Genomic DNA, 19,036 nt, shown 5'->3' with positions numbered 1-19,036 from the left:
CAGGTTTGTTTCTGTGTGGTGTGGGAGGTAGAACAACGTGGGCAGCTGAAGGGAGCAAGGTAGAGGACAGAGAGCACCCGTGGCCAGGTGGAGAGAGCATGGGCAGCTGCAGAGCCCAGCCCCACCCACCTCTCCCCATCCTAACCCCCTGCCAGGTGCCTCTGCGTAGCTCCAGTGTTCTCTGGTCTGCTTGGAGGTGAGTGCTGCCCTGGTGACAGCTGAGTGCAGCAGGGGTCATTCCTTCTCTCTGCCATGCAGAGCCCTGTTTGGCAGCTGTGTCAAGCTGCTGCAGATGGGCTTTGGGGTTTCCGACTCCAGGCCCTCAGGACTGGGAGGCTGAGCTGTCCAGACATGCAAGGTGCCCAGCATCTGGCAGGTTTGGCGAGGGCAGTGGCTGGGCTCAGGGTGCCTTCTCCTCCTGTTGGGGCTTCAGACGTGTTCATGGGCATAGCAACCCACCTGTGCTTCCTCATCCTTCCGCCTTCTGTACACGGAGTGGCAGAAACCCTCCTTCGAGGTTTATTGTGTTTTTATGATTATGAAAGAGGGCAGTGCTTTCTTGCAAGGGGCCCTGTTCCACACCTGGGTCCTGGTGGGGCTGTGAGCTCCATTGTCCCCCTCTACGGTTGGGCTGGAGCCCCGAGGGCTGTGCCTTCACCCTGGTCTTGCGCCCTTCCCTGTGGGACTCGTGTTCTGTGCTGTTGTCAGGCTGGGTTGTATTTCATCCAGTCTCCTGGGATTAGGCTCCATAAGCTCCAGGTGTTTCTTCCTGGCTCCTGGCCGGGCTGCAGGGTTCCCCAGACGTCCAACCCTGCCTTCTCTCCAGGCACACAGTATGTCGTGTGCAGACCCTGAGCTGGCCCCTTCCTTCCACAAACAGTGCACATGAGAGCTCATGGACAGATGGGGCCCAGTTTTGCCTCCTGGGAACCCTCTGTTTGGCACTGACCCTTTCCTTTGCTGGGGAGGGGCTCTGGCTTCTGACCCACTGTCCACATCGAGGTTTCAGGATAGATATGTCAGTCGGGTCCTTGATGAGTGCTGTGGTTGCTCCCAGGCCCTGTGTGCATCGTGTATTTAGACATGCTCATGCTTATAAAAAAGACAGTACCCTCCTTTAGGATGATTCTGAGAACTTTTGGGCAAGAAGAAACTTTTGGGGTAGGTGGTGGTACTGGGGATTGAACCTGGGGTGCTCTACTTCTGAGGTACCTCTCCACATCTTTTTATTTTTATTTTAATTTTGAGTTAGGGTCTCACAAAGTTGCTGAGGTTGGCCTTGATCTTGCATTCCTCTTGCCTCAGCCTCCCAAGGCTCTGGGATTGTAGGTGTGCACCACTACCCTTGGCAGAGAAGATATTTTCTAAAGAAACATTTGCTTCCTCTCCTTGCAGTCATCAAATACAAAGATGTTGGTTTAATCTGCAGAATCTCTGGAAATGATCTTTTGGGGGATCTGAATGGCCTGCCAGTTCCTCATCTGGACCCTCCTGCTTCTGTCTCTGCTCTGGTAGCCCCTCAGTCTCTTTAGGTATGAGAATCATGAGGAAGGAAGTACTAACCCTCTTTAGTGTTCCTTTTGGTTTTAATTTTCAATGACAAACTTGATGTCTGCCTATCAAAAAAACAAAAGATAAACCTGGAGGTATTTTCCTCTCCACCTCCACCCCACGGCCCATCTCTCTTGGGGTCACCACAGGTCGGGGAGTGATCTCCTGTGAGTGTTTCTGACATCCTTCAGCAAGGTTGGAGGTTGTGCACAGTGGGGGCAAGGGACCAAGGTTCCCCAGGAAAGGTGACATATGGGGGTGGGGGCAGATCCAGAGAAGAGAGGGCAGGGTGGCCTTCCTCTTATCTGGCCCTGGATCCCAGCTCAGCCCAGCTCAGGCCAGCCACAGTTGAAGGATTCATGTGGGCCTTGCCCTATCAGGGCTGCCAATCTCAGGGCCAGGCTGAGGGGTTGGGGCCCAGCCCCTGTCTTTACCATCCAGGGTTCCTCCCCAGAGACAGTGTCCAGAAGGTCAGCTCACTGCAGACAGATGCAGCCCAATGATGCCCCCCTGGGCAGCTGACCCTTCGAGGTGGGGGCATGGACAAGGCCAGGCTGCCCACTCCCTGAATACCTCTGTCAGATGAGAGGAAGCAGCACCTGTCACAGAGGTGCCAAGGGGACCAACAGGATGATTTGGGGTGTCTTTCACAACAGCAGGGTGTCAAGTGTCAGGTGTGTCAAGTGCTCTGCAGGCAGCAGCGTGAAGGGGAACGGAGTCCCCAAAGATGGAGCTGGGACAGGTGAGGGCCCTAAAGTCCCCTCCTGGGGGTCAGGTCTCAGCGGATCTAGCTCCCTGAAGACCCTGCACCCCACCGTCACTCGGCAATGTGAGGCTGCTGGGCCCTGGGTATGGCAGCCTGGGCTGGGCACACCTGGACCCCACCCTTCTTCCCTGTGCTGTGCTGACCAGGCAGGTCCCACTCCCTGTCCCTTTGGCCACCTCCCAGGGGTGGTTCATCTGAAGGAGGCTGGGCCCCACCCAACACACTCCCTGCCCCACCATCCCAGCTCAGACCCTTAGCATGCACCCTGAGCCTCGGCCAGGACCAGGTGCTGGGGTAAGGGGCCCGGGCCTGGACTTCGAGGAGCCACAGCCTGCTGCACCATCAGATGACTGCCACCATGCCTTGTTTTCCCCACTTCTAAGAGAAGTCCTGCCCTGGGGTTCTTGGTGGGGCCCTCCAATCCCAGCCTGTGCATGGGGCTGGGGAGGGTGGGATACTCCCAGGCTGGGCTCGGGGTCCCTAATCAGCTCAGTTATCAGGCCCCAGCCAGACAGGAAGCCCTACTTGGACTGGGCAGCTGGGGGACTTTGCCCATCTGATCTATGGTGGAGGCATGGGACCTGAGGACAGGACATCACGGAGGGCAGGTTATCACGGAGTCCTGAGCTGTCTCCCGCAGGCTTCTGGGCCTCAGGAGGAGAACCCCAAAGGCTGGGCTCCCAAGGCTCTCAGGGGAGGTATGAACTGCAGGATCCAGGGAGGCCTCCTGAATAAGGTGGAAAAGACCCAATCCACTGCCCGGGTTTGCAGGGATACATGGGTCCCTGTGTGGTCTCTGTGTCACTAAGCTTGTTCCCTGGGGTAGTGACCACATGGAGATACAGGCGAAGGTGGGGCCTTTGGTGGAGCCCTGTTCTGCTCCTCCTCACTCCCTGCCCAGGGCACAGGTGTGTGGCTGTCCCCTACCACCCTACAGGTCCAGGCCTCAAGGTCAACTATCCTGTCCCTGCAGTGGGCAGACACCACAGTCCTCAGACCTGTGGCCTCCTGCTGTGCCTGATGTGTGTCCCAGCCTAGGTGTGAGGATGGTGGCATTGCTGGGGGATGTCTGCATCTTGGCTGGTGTTGGTGGACCCAGTACTCTCTGGTCACCTGGGGCTGCTGTACTTGCCACCAAACACAGAGCTAAAGCGTGGTCAGCTGTGGCGAGGCTGCGTTCATCCTTACCAGCCTGGGGCCTACAGCCACATTCCTGTGTGAACGGGGTCCTCACCCCAGAATTAGGGGGCTAGGGGCCAGAAAGCCCAGGACTGTCCTGGCCCCACATGCCTGGTCCTGGGGGCCCGGAGAGCCAGCAGCCCCAGCAGGAAGTGTGGTGCTTCAGGAGGCTGAGCCCTTCCTCTCAGGTCCTGGTGTGCTCCTTGGCCATCAGGCCTGGGCCAGTGCACAGGGTCAGGGGGTACTAGGCAAGTTCCCCCTTGAGGGAAAGGGTGGGGTGAGGCAGGCTGGGGCTGGGCAGTGCTGTGCCTCTCAGTTGCTGTTTATGGCCTGTGGCTGGTTTCACCCTGCCCTGGGCTTTGGAGGACAACTGGCAACCAGCCCATTTGCTCTGGCCCCACCTGCCAGGCCAGATGGATCTTGGCTTCAGCTTGGGATGGGGACATCCACCCCCAGCCTCACCCTGGGGCCTGGAGGGCATCTCTTGGGCCTGCTGTACTGACAGTCTTTCCCTCATTACAGGCCTGTCCTTCTGTTTGTTCCTAAGGTGTCCATCAGGTTCTGCAGCCAGGTATGTCCTCAACTGGTGTGTGGGGAGTGGAGGGGAGGACTGGGTATTTGTCACAGGTGGTGCCTGGAGGCCCAGGGAGGCCACATGCTGGAGTATGCACTTGGGTGTCCTGGCTGAGGGGTTGCTGGGAATCTGCCCTGTGAAGGGACCTCTGTCCCCTTGGTGGTTAGTTTGTATCATTGGGCAGTTACTTTTGGCCTCACAGCACAGCTGTGGCTCAGAGGCACCACCAGCTCTGGATCAGCTACACCGTCGCCTTCCTCCTCAATGACTTTCCTGGTTGGGCAGGGGCCATTCCCACCAGCCTGCACCAGCTTCCCATCTCACTGGTTGACCACGTTGTCATCTATTGCTGCCACTAGGTGGAAGCTCAAGTTGACCCAGAGCTGGCCAGGGAGGACCCTGCATGCTGACCTCAGGGACTTAGCCTTTACCAACATCTGAGGGGAAACTTACGCAAGAAGACTCTAACCACGATATAGCGCAGAATTTGGGGGCATTCGGCACAGTTTCCCGTTAATGTGATGCCACCTCTGTCTAGTTCTCATCCCTGCTTGGCCAACCAGCCTTCCCTCCCTCCCCCGCTGCCTGGGTCTTCCTATTTCCTGTCATTCTGAGCCCCCCTTGATTCCTGGGGTGCCTGCCCTGGTCCAGCCCCCTGTGACTCCAAGGAGCCCTGCTACAATGTGTGGATCATGGTACTTAGAAACCAGCACATGGGCTTCTGGGGTGTCATTTCTCCAGGGAGGGCCCAGCAGGTGGGGAACTGAAGTTGTAAGAGGGAGACCCCCTGGAAGATGGGAGGGGCAGTGGGGAAGCGGTAGCAGGCAGGACGCTGGCCTCTGGAGAGCCAGCAGCCACCCCTTATCTTCCGTCTGAGGGGTGGACAGTCTCAGGTTTTAGATACAGGGGACCAAATCGTGAGGGGCCATGCTTCAGAGGCCGGCGTGAGGCCATGGTAGACCAGCCTTTGCTGTGGTGGGTGCTCACTGCTGCCCACAGCTTCTCTGGGTATGTCCAGGGTGAGTGGGGGCAGTGTGAATGTCCAGGCCTGTGGGCACACTGGCAGAACAGAGGACTCCTCTTGACTTTTGGCTCACTTCTGAGCCTGGAACCTGTCCTCTTCAGCAACAAGGAGGACTATGGTATGGCAGCAGGCAGCCCCAGGGCTCTGAGGCCTTCCTGGCCACCACACTGGTACTGACTTTGGAAGTTTCCGGACCCTAACCAGCAGGAAGAAGCTTCTGCATGTCTTTGTATACCTGGAGGTGGGGAGTGGCTCCCTCTCTCCCCACTGCTGAAATCTGCAATCTGCCCCTCTGGATATGTTCCAGCTCAGGCAGCAGGAGCCCGAGATGCCGTCAATCCTCCACACCTGAAGATTGAGGGGAATGAGCTGGACATGGATTGTGATGGGGTGGAGTCTGGTGGGCTGGACACCAACTTCTAGCCTCTGCAGCTGGCTCCCTCATAGCTGGGGTGCCACCACACCCATCCACCCCACCCTTCCAGGTCCTTGATTTCATGTGACTACCAGGTCCACCTGGGAGAGCTGAAGACCTTTGTCTCCTAATGTTTCCACCATGAAGTGAAATGTCCTGTACTCCAACTCCCCTGGACCACCAGGGTCTAGAAGGGACATTGCCTTGGTGCAACTGGTCACCCTTGTGACCTTCTGCAGCCAGATCCTGCCTGCCTCCCTAAAGCCTCAGCCGACTTCCACCCTGGGATGGGTGCTGAGTGATGGGCTGGGACCACATGCAGGAGGGAGGCGAGGAGCCCCCTGACATCCTCTGGACCGTGGCGGGAAGAGGGGAATTGGCCCACCAACCTTGGTGCATGTACCAAGGGGCCACCTCCTTGCCCACTCTGCAAGTGTGGGGGCTGGTGCTCCAGTCTGTCCAGAACCTGCCCCGTCCCCAGAGCCTCTGTGGCCCCCATACAGCCTGTAGGAGGCAGAGGCCTCCATGGTGGACACAGAGACCTGCAGCCAGGCCTACCTCAGCATGGATGGCAGCACCTTCAGGCCAGACATGCTGTTTGATGGGGGCTGGCATACACTGCCAGGTGGGCCTAGGGCACAGTGGAGGGCTTGGGGCCTGGAGTCCAGCAAGACTCCCCACCAACCACCACTGGACCTCACCCTGCTCTGCCCTTCAGGATGACTGGAGGTCTGCTGGCCTGCCAGATGGATGGGACCTGGTTGCAGGCTGGCGTGGTCAGCTGGGGCGAGGCTATGTCCATCCTTACCAGCCTGGGGCCACAGCCACATACCCATGTGAACTGGATCTTCACCCCAGAATTGGGGGCCTTGGGGTTGGGAAACCCAGGGCTCCCCTGGCCCTTTCTCTTGGTTGGGCTCTTCCTGCCGGTCTTCCTGCTGCTGATGGCCTCCTGCGTCCTGGTGCCCAAGTGCTGGCTGCACAGAACCTGGCTTGAAGTTCCCACACTACTAACCCCTGATCCCGATTTGCATGACCCCCCTCCCATCCTCCTCCCTGCAGAGCAGAGAGATTGCTGGGAGCCATTAGCCAAGTAGGTATGACAATTTCCTTGCCAGCGTACCCCATGTTGCAGTGACATTGAATGTACGTGACCTTGCTCAAGGACCAAGGCAGATTAGGGTGTTCCTGGTTTTAAGATAATCGTGTTTAGGGCGTTCCCAGTTTAGGTTCCAGGTTTAAGGTTTAAGATTATTCCTGCTGGGAATAGGGCGTATCCTGCTGCCTGAGTTCCCCTTGAGTTCTCACGGGATTCAGACAGTATATTTTGGAGATAGAAGCCCAGTGGAGGTGGATTTGGGCAGAGAATGGGGATTTGGGCAGAGAACGTGGATTTCCCCAGAACGTGATTGTAGACGGCTGGTGTGAGTTCGGGAATAAAGAGTTGCTGTTTGAATCTACAAGCTGTGTGGTGGCTCGTGATTGTGTGCCCAGCCAGACTGCGGCATTTGTGCCCAGCCAGACTGCGGCAAGAGATTGCAAGGGCCACATCCTAGGCCTGTCCGGGCTCTGTCAGCAGTTCAGTCCCTGCCCAGTAATGCCTTCTTCCTGTAATGCCTTCTTCCTGCAGGGAAAGGAAGGCTAAGGTGCAGTTATCTGCCAAGGTCCGGGGAGGAGGGTTCACAGACCCCGGTGCTTTCTGTTCAGTCTCATCCACCCCCGCACGCCCTTTAGCAGTCCTGGAAGGCCCCCAGCACCGCCGAGGCCAAAAGACCTCGGTCAGTGGTATAACCTGGTCGTGGCAGCAGAGCCTAATAGTGCACCTGTGCAGCTGCGCCCAGCGCGTTCCCATCAATGACGGCCGGGCTCTCCCTCTGGTGGAGACAGGAGGAACTGCGTCGCTCCGAACATCGCTTGGCTTTGCGGAAGAAAACAGCAAACTGTTTGTGAACCCCATGATTGGCGCACATAAAATCCTAAGGGTCCCGCAGACGCCGGCGCAGACGAACTTGGCAAGGCTATGGAGCGTGACGAAATACAAAATACAAAATGCTGTACTTTTAAATTTATTTTTTAATATTTTTATTTTTACTTATAGGTAGGCACAATATCTTTATTTTATTATTTTATTTTTATGTGGTGCCAAGGATCAAACGCAGTGCCTCACTCATGCTAGGCGTGCCCCCTACCACTCAGCCCCAGCCCCAGTCCGTGTACTTTTTAATTTTTTTATTTTTGGTACCGGGGGTTGAGCCACATCCTCAGCCTTTTTTTTTTTTTTTTTTTTTTTTTTAATTTAGAGACAGGGTTTAGCTGCGTTGCTGAGGCTGGCTTTGAACTCACGATCGCCCAGCCTCAGCCTCCCAAGCTGCTAGGGTTATAGGCTTGCCACCACACCAGGTTCAAAACGCTGTAGTTCTGAATATTATCCACTACTAACTGGAAAATGATCTTGGAAGCCCTAGCAAGAGTGAGGATCAATCCACAGTACCACAATCAATCAACCAAAACTTGAAAGTCAATATCGTTTCTATCAGATTTTTTTAAAATTAAATTCTAGGCATAAAGGCAGCACATTGTCCTGTTTTTGTTGTTACTTTAAGTTGTCAATTATCTTTATATTTTTTTTGGGGGGGGAGTTGCTGGGGATCAAACCCAGGGCCTTGCACATGCTAGGCAAGTGCTTTATCACTGAGCTACACACCTAGCCCCTCATGAACTAGGTATTTTTTTGGGTGGGGGTACCAGGGTTTGAACTCAGGGTCACTCAACCACTGAGCCCCATCCCCAGCCCTATTTTGTATTTTCTTTAGAGACAGGGTCTCACTGAGTTGCTTAGCACCTTGGTTTTGCTGAGGCTGGCTTTGAACTTGGGATCCTCCTGCCTCAGTCTCCCATGCCCCCATCACTAAGTTTTTGACAAAGAAATATGTCTTTCACCTTTACAGATATTTCCACTTTCAGGACTTTCTTGGTGTGAGTCTAGATTGTCACCTCTTGTTTTCTTTCTCCTGCAGAACTTCTTTTGACAATTTGGTGACAGGAGGTGCTGGCACTGGTCTTTCAGCAAGCCAACAGTTCATTTCCTTCTAGTAGTCCTTTGACGATGGCTTCCAACCTTCTGCTGACTGCCAGTTTCTCAAGACTTTCATTGATTTCCAGCCCTATGTGATGTGCCTCAGCCTGTTTTTCATTAATTGTATTCTATTTGTTGTTCATTGAGATTGTTAGATCTGTTTGTTTATTTTTCCATCAAATATGTAAAGTTCTGGCCATTTGCTCCTCAAACATCCCCCTTATCCATCCCCTTTCTCTCGTCCAGCTTTCTGCCTCACATTCTGCAGTCTGAGTCTCTCCCGACTGCATGTCCTGAGGCAGTGTGAGTTTCTCATCCCTACTTGTCCTGCTGTCTGTCCCCCTCACCCACCTGGCTTTCTACCCATCTTGTCCCTTTGCATCTGCACTACCAGTTAGTTCTGTCAACAATCCCACCTCCAGTAGAACAGCCTCCCCCAGAAGAGAGGTGAGGAGGATGAGCCCCCTCCCAGGGAACGGTGGTGGGGCTGGCCTGCATCCCAGTGAGGTTCGCAGGTGTGGGGGACAGTGACTGAGTCCCTCTCTGGGAGAGCGTCACTTCCAGTGACCCTAAGACCAGTGGCTGTCCTCCAGGGGAGGATGCTTAGGGCCGGGGCAGCAGACACTGCTCTCCCATCCTGGCCTCCCAGCAAATAGACCAGAGGCTCTATCACCTCTAGCCCCTGATTGGCCCAGTGACAGCCAATCACAGGGACCGCAACCTTACTGCTACTTTTTTTTTTTTTAAGAGAGACAGACAGACAGAGAAAGAGAGAGAGAGAGAGAGAGAGAGAGAGAGAGAGAGAGAGAGAGAGAGAGAGAGAATTTTAATATTTATTTTTTAGTTTTCGGCAGACACAATATCTTTGTATGTGGTGCTGAGGATCGAACCTGGGCCTCACACATGCAGGCGAGTGTGCCACCGCTTGAGCCACATCCCCAGCCCCCTCACAGCTATTGACTGGTCCACCTCCCAGGCCTGAGCCAATTGGAGCATCCCTTGGAAGACAAGGGTCCAGAGCCCCTGACTCAGTAGTGCCCAAAGCCCCTGCCCTCTGTGTGTCCAGCCACCCCTGTTCACCCTCTCGCCCCATGTGGGCTCCTGTGGTTCCATCTTGCCAGCCCATGACAGGGCTCCGGAGTTTGTTAGAGAATGAGTGGAAGCCAGGTTGCTGAGCAGGACAGCGCCTGCTGCCCCCTCCTGTCCTGGGGTGTGCAGAGGACAGGGTGGGGGCAGGGCCTGCACTGCCCTCTGCTGAGGGCCCAGAAGTAGCAGTGAGGCAGAATAAGGGCTGGGGTCCTGGAGTCCTAGGTGAGGAAGTAGCCCACATGGGACCCTTTGAGTAGCAGTGTGTCAGAAGGAGGGGCATATGGACAGGCAGGACAGTGATCATCCCTGGGACGTGGCAGGGAGTGCAGGAGAGGTTTGGGGGAGGAATGCTGGCTGCAGGCCTCTTCTGCTATCCTGCTCTGACATGGAGCCATCTGGTGTGCAGATAAAGCACAGATGTCAGAGATAATGAGGTACCCTCAGGACAGCAGAGCTGCACAGATAAGGCCGGAGACCACCCTGCCATATTCTTCTGGCGAGCCAGTTCCATGGGGAGCAGCAGGGCCCCTTCCTGACCCAGACTCATGGTGCTGTTGATGTGACCCTCCCTCAAGTTGAATTTCTGATCCCATGGGATCAGAGAACTTGGGTGGGGTGAGAGTGAGAACTTGGGTGGGGTGAGAGTACCATCCTGTGCACTGCTCCTTTGAGGGTGGCCCACAGACATGGACTTATGCCCTGCATTCATCTTGGGGAAGCATGTTGGGTAGGACAGCAGTGGTCCCTGAATGCCACTGTTCCTGAGGCCTCCTAGGGAGTCCTCTGCACCTGGGCAGGAGGGGACAAGAGCCCAGTCCTGACAGCTGGGAGGTGTTGCCATTCTGGTGCTAGAGATCCAGCAGCTGAGAGATGGACCCTCAATTCCCAGTGCCCAGCCCATGGCAGGGCCCATCTGGGAGCCCCCATACACAGGGGGACCTGGCAGACCCTGAGCAGACTGGAGCCCTCTCATCCCTATACTCCCACTGGGGCAGAGCCTGAGAAGCCAGCATCCTGTCCTGGGGGTGGTTTTGTGGTTGCCTGTGCATCCCAACATTAAGGCCTGTGGACATCAGATGGACATCTTGGTGTGGGGGCATGTGTCACATGGTGGCCCTGGGTCTGAGTCATCTACTTCCTCCACATCTGGATTGGAGGTGGAGGGCCCTCTGACCCTAGCCTGATTTGGAAGGATAAATGGAGGGGAGCAGGCTGGGTGGAGGAGAACAGGGACTGGCCAGGGTGAGTGTCCCCCATTCAGAGCCCCTGACATCTGTGCGCCCCATCCCTGGATCCCTAAGACCCCAGACCCCTAGTCTGGACCAGTGCTCTGATCCACATGGGCCCTGGCTCCATTTTGCTCCATGCTCTGCCAACCGGATCCATCTGGCTTCACGCTGCCCACTCCACACTCTTTCCAGATGCTGAATCTGCTGGTGCTGGCACTGCCTCTTCTGTTCAGTATGGTCCATGGGGCCCCTGGTGAGTCCTGCCCTAGGCTTGCCTTTCCCTGCCCCCTGCCCCCTACTCCCTGCTGCACAGGCTGGGGCAGGTGGACTCTGAGAAGCCCAGCATTGTCCCAGGCAGGGGAGGGCTGATCCAGGGTGGGGCTGACCCTGGTACTGAGTGTGCTCCTGGCCCCAGCCACTGGCCTAGCTCTGGAATGAGTGGGCATCGTGGGAGGAGAGGAGGCCCCTGAGACCAAGTGGCCCTGGCAAGTGAGCCTGAGATTCTACAAAAGATACTGGATGCATGTGTGTGGAGGCTCCCTCATCCACCCACAGTGGGTGCTGACCGCTGCTCACTGTGTGGGACCGTGAGTCTCCATGTGCCTGTGTGTGGGGGGTGAGGGCCTGGTTTACCCTGTGGCCCCAGACGCTCTGGAGGCTCTGATGTTGGGGCCACTTCGTCCTCCTGAGCAAGACTCTCCTTTCCCAGAGAAATCAGAAGCCCAGAGTTCTACCGGGTACAGCTTCGCCAACAGCACCTTTACTACCGAGACCAGCTGCTGGCCATCAGCAGGATCATCCCTCACCCCAACTACTATATTGTGGAGGATGGGGCGGACATTGCCCTGCTGGAGCTCGAGGATCCAGTGAACATCTCCAGCCATGTTCACCCCATCTCTCTGCCCCCTGCCTCGGAGACCTTCCCCTCGGGGACACCGTGCTGGGTGACAGGCTGGGGCAATGTGCATGACGGCGGTGGGTGGCTGGGACAGCTGAGGGCTTGGGCAGGGGGGCTCGAGACCACACCATGGCCCCAGCCCTGGGGGTTCCCTTTGCAGAACAGTGAAGGGCGCTGATTGACCCCCTCCTGAGGCTGCTCCCTCTTCTTTCACCCCAGAGTCCCTCCCACCACCGTTTCCCCTGAAGCAGGTGAAAGTCCCGATTGTGGAAAACCACCTTTGTGACGCGCAGCACCACACAGGGCTCTACACAGGGGACAGCGTTCACATTGTCTGTGATGACATGCTGTGTGCTGGGAAAATAGGGCACAGCACCTGCCAGGTGGGCCCTTGTCCCCCGCATCCCCCACGTGGGCCTTGCCCCCCCGCACTGACTCTTGTTCTCCCCAGGGTGACTCTGGAGGGCCCCTGGTCTGCAAGGTGAAGGGTGCCTGGCTGCAGGCGGGCGTGGTCAGCTGGGGTGAGGGCTGTGCTCATGCCAACCGGCCAGGCATCTACACCTGTCTTACCCACTACTTGGACTGGATCCACCGCTATGTCCCCAAGGTCCCCTGAGCCAGGTTGGCAGGGTTGCCACCCAGATCAGGGCATCATCAGTCCTTATCCTGCCTCAGCACACTGTTTCCTTCCCAGGTGGCATCACCCCACCTTGCCAAACCCCCAACCCCTTCCCTGTGGACCCCTCCACCTGCCTCCCAGCCTGTAGGTGGCAGGTGCTAATCCTCCTGGCTGCTGTGTCTCATTAAAGTGCAGAGAAAGCATCATGGTGGTCACTGTTTTTTTTTTTAGCTAAGGGCATCTCTAGGGAAGAAAGGGGTCCAGGTAGTGACTGGGTGCAGCGGCTGTAGGTATGGGGTCCCTGGCCCCGAGACTTGGTCTGCGGTCATGAGTCGGGCCTCCTCGCCAATGCCTGTCCCTAGGCCGGCTGCTCTTCCACACAAACTTGTTTCCTTTTTTATTCTTTTTTTCAGGGGATGGGTAGCAGGGATTGAACTCAGGGCATACTTGACTCACATCCCTAGCCCTATTTTGCATTTTCTTTAAGACAGAGTCTCACTGAGTTGCTTAGGGCCTCACTTTTGCTAAGGCTGGCTTTGAACTTACAATCCTCCTGCCTCAGCCTCAATTACAGGTGTGCGCCACAGTGCCCTGCTCACAGGTTTGTTTCTGTGTGGTGTGGGAGGTAGAACAACGTGGGCAGCTGAAGGGAGCAAGGTAGAGGACAGAGAGCACCCGTGGCCAGGTGGAGAGAGCATGGGCAGCTGCAGAGCCCAGCCCTGCCGCAGTCTGGCTGGGCACAAAATCACGAGCCACTCAAACAGGAACAAACTTTATTTTTGAAACTTCCGCCAATGCCCTGTATGCTCCCGGGTAATATGCCGACCCACACATGCACGGGGTGTTCTCCAGGACACACACACCAACAGGAAATCCCTCCTCCGGAATTCCCTCCTACCGCACTTCCCCAACCTATGGGAACTCTCCAGGAGTCCAGTAGCAGGTGAGGTGGACAGCAGGGGTCTAATATCCATTTGAATGCAGGTCTTAACATAATCATATCATCTCAATGGCTTGCTGGCTTCACCTTTCAACCAAAAATGCCATGCATCATTACTACTTGGCTATGGCTCTTAGCACAGCCCCACCCACCTATCCACATCCTAACCCCCTGCCAGGTGCCTCTGTGTAGCTCCAGTGTTCTCTGGTCTGCTTGGAGCACCTCCAGGGCTTGCCCCTCCCTGAGTGCTGACCCTGTGACAGCTGAGTGCAGCAGGGGTCATTCCTTCTCCCTGTCGTGCAGGACCCTGTGTGTCCAGCTGCTGCAGATGGGCTTTGGGGTTTCCGACTCCAGGCCCTCAGGACTGGGAGGCTGAGCTGTCCAGACATGCAAGGTGCCCAGCATCTGGCAGGTTTGGCGAGGGCAGTGGCTGGGCTCAGGGTGCCTTCTCCTCCTGTTGGGGCTTCAGACGTGTTCATGGGCATAGCAACCCACCTGTGCTTCCTCATCCTTCCTTCCGCCTTCTGTACACGGAGTGGCAGAAACCCTTCTTCGAGGTTTATTGTGTTTTTATGATTATGAAAGAGGGCAGTGCTTTCTTGCAAGGGGCCCTGCTCCACACCTGGGTCCTGGTGGGGCTGTGAGCTCCATTGTCCCCCTCTAGGGTTGGGCTGGATCCCTGAGGGCTCTGCCTTCACCCTGGCCTTGTGCTCTTCCCTGTGGGACTCCTGTTCTGTGCTGTTGTCAGGCTGGGGTGCATTTCATCCAGTCTCCTGGGATTAGGCTTCATAAGCTCAGGTTGATTCTTCCTGGCTCCTGGCCAGGCTGCAGGGTTCCCCAGACATCCAACCCTGCCTTCTCTCCAGGCACACAGTATGTCGTGTGCAGACCATGAGCTGGCCCCTTCCTCCCACAAACAGTGCACATGAGAGCTCATGGACAGATGGGGCCCAGGTTTGCCTCCTGGGAACCCTCTGTTTGGCACTGACCCTTTCCTTTGCTGGGGAGGGGCTCTGGCTTCTGACCCACTGTCCACATCAAGGTTTCAGGATAGACATGTCACTTGAGTCCTTGGTGAGTGCTGTGGTTGCTCCCAGGCCCTGTGTGCATCGTGTATTTAGACATGCTCATGCTTGTAAACAAGACAGTACCCTCCTTTAGGATGATTCTGAGAACTTTTGGGCAAGAAGAAACTTTTGGGGTAGGTGGTGGTACTGGCGATTGAACCTGGGGTGCCCTACTTCCGAGGTACCTCTCCACATCTTTTTATTTTTATTTTAATTTTGAATTAGGGTCTCACAAAGTTGCTGAGGTTGGCCTTGATCTTGCATTCCTCTTGCCTCAGCCTCCCAAGGATCTGGGATTGTAGGTGTGCACCACTACCCTTGGCAGAGAAGATATTTTCTAAAGAAACATTTGCTTCTCTCTCCTTGCAGTCATCAAATACAAAGATGTTGGTTTAATCTGCAGAATCTCTGGAAATGATCTTTTGGGGGGATCTGAAAGGCCTGCCAGTTCCTCATCTGGACCCTCCTGCTTCTGACCCTGCTCTGGTAGCCCCTCAGTCTCTTTAGGTGTGAGAATCATGAGGAAGGAAGTACTAACCCTCTTTAGTGTTCCTTTTGGTTTTAATTTTCAATGACAAACTTGATGTCTGCCTATCACAAAAACAAAATATAAACCTGGAGATATTTTCCTCTCCACTTCCACCCCCAGGGCCCATCTCTCTTGGGGTCACCACAGGTCGGGGGGTGACCTCCTTTGAGTGTTTCAGACATCCTTCAGCAAGGTTGTAGGTTGTGCACAGTGGGGGCAAGGGACCAAGGTTCCCCAGGAAAGATGACCAATGGGGGTGGGGACAGACCCAGAGAAGAGAGGTCAGGGTGGCCTTCCTCTTATCTGGCCCTGGATCCCAGCTCAGCCCAGCTCAGGCCAGCCACAGTTGACAGATAAAAGTGGGCGTTGGCCCTATCAGGGCTGCCAATCTCAGGGCCAGGCCAAGGGGTTGGGGCCCAGCCCCTGTCTTTACTATCCAGGGCTCCTCCCCAGGGACAATGTCCAGATGGTCAGTTCACTGCAGACAGATGCAGCCCAATGCCACGCCTTCTTGGGCAGCTGACCCTTCGAGGTGGGGGCATGGCCAAGGCCAGGCTTCCCCCTCCCTGAACTCCTCTGTCAGAAGAGAGGAAGCAGCACCTGTCACAGGGGTGCCAAGGGGACCAACGGGATGATTTGGGGTGTCAGGCCTGGGATCCAGGGTGTAAAGGACTCTGCAGGCAGCAGTGTGAAGGGGAACGGGGTCCCCAAATATTGAGCTGGGAAAGGTGAGGTTCCTGAAGTCCCCTCCTGGGGGTCAGGTCTCAGCGGATCTGGCTCCTGAAGACCCTGCACCCCACTGTCACTGGGCAATGTGAGGCTGCTGGGCGCTGGGTAGGCACCCTGGGCTGGGCACACCTGGACCCCACCCTTCTTCCCTGTGCTGTGCTGACCAGGCAGGTCCCACTCCCTGTCCCAGCGGCCACCTCCCAGGGGTGGTCCATCTGAGGGAGGCTGGGCCCCACCCAACACACTCCTTACCTCACCATCCCAGCTCAGACCCTTACCATGCACCCTGAGCCTCAGCCAGGACCAGGTGCTGGCATGAGCGGGGCTGGGCCTGGGCCTCGCACAGCCATAGCCTGCTGCACCTTCAGACGACTGCCACCCTGCCTCAGTTTCCCCACTCCTAAGAGGGGTCCTGCCCTGGGGTTCTTGGTGGGGCCCTCCAACCCCCGCCTGTGCATGGGGCTAGGGAGGGGATGGGAAAGTCCCAGGCTGGGCCCAGGGCTTGTAATCAGCTCAGTCATCAGGCCCCAGCCAGACAGGAAGCCCTGTGTGGTCTGTGCAGCTGGGGGGCTTTGCCCATCTGATCTGTGTTGGAGGCATGGGACCCGAGGACGGATGTGAGGACAGGACATCCTGGAGGGCAGGTTATCATGGAGTCCTGAGCTGTCTCCCCCAGGCTTCTGGGTCTCAGGAGGAGAACCCCAAAGGCAGGACTCCCAGAGGCTCTCTGGGGAGGTGTGAGCTGCAGGATCCAGGGAGGGCTTCATGGAGAAGGTGGCAAGGACCCAATCCACCGTCTGGGTTTGCAGGGATGCCCGGGTCCCATCCTGTCCCTGTGTGGTCTCTCTGTGTCACTAAGCTTGTTCCCTGGGGTAGTGTCCACATGTAGATACAGTAGCAGGTGCGGCCTTTGGTGGAGCCCTGTTCTGCTCCTCCTCACTCCCTGCCCAGGGCACAGGTGTGTGGCTGTCCCCCACCACCCTACAGGTCCAGGCCTCAGGGTCAACCCTGTCCCTGCAGTGGGCAGACACCACAGTCCTCAGACCTGTGGCCTCCTACTGTGCCTGGTGTGTGTCCCAGCCTGGGTGTGAGGATGGTGGCATTGCTGGGGGATGTCTGCATCTTGGCTGGTGTTGGTGGACCCAGTATTCTCTGGTCACCTGGGGCTGCTGTACTTGCCACCAAACACAGAGCTAAAGCGTGGTCAGCTGGGGCGAGGCTGCGTTCATCCTTACCAACCTGGGGCCTACAGCCACATTCCTATGTGAACGGGGTCCTCACCCCAGAATTAGGGGGCTAGGGGCCGGGAAGCCCAGGACTATGCTGGCCCCACATGCCTGGTCCTGGGGGCCCGGAGAGCCAGCAGCCCCAGCAGGAAGTGTGGTGCTTCAGGAGGCTGAGCCCTTCCTCTCAGGTCCTGGTGTGCTCCTTGGCCATCAGGCCTGGGCCAGCGCACAGTGTCAGGGGGTACTAGGCAAGTTCCCCCTTGAGGGAAAGGGTGGGGTGAGGCAGGCTGGGGCTGGGCAGTGCTGTGCCTCTCAGTTGCTGTTTATGGCCTGTGGCTGGTTTCACCCTGCCCTGGGCTTTGGAGGACAACTGGCAACCAGCCCATTTGCTCTGGCCCCACCTGCCAGGCCAGATGGATCTTGGCTTCAGCTTGGGATGGGGACATCCACCCCCAGCCTCACACTGGGGCCTGGAGGGCATCTCTTGGGCCTGCCGTGCTGACAGCCTTTCCCTCATTACAGGCCTGTCCTTCTGTTTGTTCCTAAGGTGTCCATCAGGTTCTGCAGCCAGGTATGTCCTCAACTGGTGTGTGGGGAGTGGAGGGGAGGACTGGTGGGAAAAGCTCAGGGGGGACAGGGTATTTGTCACAGGTGGTGCCTCAAGGCCCAGGAGTCCACATGCTGGAGTATGCACTTGGGTGTCCTGGCTGAGGGGTTGCTGGGAATCTGCCCTGTGAAGGGACCTCTGTCCCCTTGGTGGTTAGTTTGTATCATTGGGCAGTTACTTTTGGCCTCACAGCACAGCTGTGGCTCAGAGGCACCACCAGCTCTGGATCAGCTACACTGTCCCCTTCCTCCTCAATGACTTTCCTGCTTGGGCAGGGGCCATTCCCACCAGCCTGCACCAGCTTCCCATCTCACTGGTTGACCACGTTGTCATCTATTGCTGCCACTAGGTGGAAGCTCAAGTTGACCCAGAGCTGGCCAGGGAGGGCCCTGCATGCTGACCTCAGGGACTTAGCCTTTACCAACATCTGAGGGGAAACTTACGCAAGAAGACTCTAACCACGATATAGCGCAGAATTTGGGGGCATTCGGCACAGTTTCCCGTTAATGTGATGCCACCTCTGTCTAGTTCTCAGCCCTGGTTGGTCAACCAGCCTTCCCTCCCTCCCCAGCTGCCTGGGTCTTCCTATTCCTGTCATTCTGAGCCCCCCTTGATTCCTGGGGTGCCTGCCCTGGTCCAGCCCCCTGTCACTCCAAGGAGCCCTGCTACAATGTGTGGATCATGGTACTTAGAAACCAGCACATGGGCTTCTGAGATTTCATTTCTCCAGGGAGGGCCCAGCAGGTGGGGAACTGAAGTTGTAAGAGGGAGACCCCCTGGAAGATGGGAGGGGCAGTGGGGAAGCGGTAGCAGGCAGGACGCTGGCCTCTGGAGAGCCAACAGCAACCCCTTCTCTTCTGGCTCAGGGTGTGGACAGTCTCAGGTTTTAGATTCAGGGACCAAATCGTGAGGGGCCATCCTGCCCAGGCCGGCGTGAGGCCATGGTAGACAAGCCTTTGCTGTGGTGGGTGCTCACTGCTGCCCACAGCTTCTCTGGGTGTGTCCAGGGTGAGTGGGGGCAGTGTGAATGTCCAGGCCTGTGGGCACACTGGCAGTGCAGAGGACTCCTCTTGACCTTTGACTCACTTCTGAGCCTGGAACCTGTCCTCGTCAGCAACAAGGGGGACTATGGTATGGCAGCAGGCAGCCCCAGGGCTCTGAGGCCTTCCTGGCCACCACACTGGTACTGACTTTGGAAGTTTCCGGACCCTAGCCAATAGGAAGAAGCTTCTGCATGTCTTTGTATACCTGGAGGTGGGGAGTGGCTCTCTCTCTCACACTGCTGAAATCTGCAATCTGCCCCTCTGGATATGTTCCAGCTCAGGCAGCAGGAGCCCGAGATGCCGTCAATCCTCCACACCTGAAGCTTGAGGGGGATGAGCTGGACATGGATTCTGATGGGGTGGAGTCTGGTGGGCTGGATACCGACTTCTTGCCTGTGCAGCTGGCTGCCCTCACGGGAGGGGTATCACCACACCCATCCACCCCACCCTTCCAGGTCCTTGAATTCATGTGACT

At 56.7% G+C, this 19,036-nt stretch overlaps 1 protein-coding gene across 1 annotated transcript; it reads left to right on the top strand.

Moving 5' to 3' along the window:
• Positions 1-6,034: 6,034 nt before the first annotated feature.
• Positions 6,035-12,609, top strand: LOC124078614 (tryptase beta-2-like). Its single transcript, XM_046423527.2, is given in 7 exon segments — positions 6,035-6,134; positions 7,247-7,521; positions 11,096-11,156; positions 11,319-11,490; positions 11,613-11,878; positions 12,021-12,184; positions 12,253-12,609. Coding segments are annotated over 7 exon segments (1,203 nt in total). The 3' UTR covers positions 12,418-12,609.
• Positions 12,610-19,036: the final 6,427 nt, after the last annotated feature.

This window comes from Marmota monax, unplaced genomic scaffold (assembly GCF_021218885.2).
Source record: "Marmota monax isolate L192 unplaced genomic scaffold, Marmota_monax_Labrador192_F-V1.1 WCK01_AAM20220418_F8-fsc00035, whole genome shotgun sequence".
Lineage (NCBI taxonomy): Eukaryota > Metazoa > Chordata > Mammalia > Rodentia > Sciuridae > Marmota > Marmota monax.
Note: the sequence above shows the minus strand (reverse complement) of the source record. Positions and strands in the feature narration are given on the sequence as shown.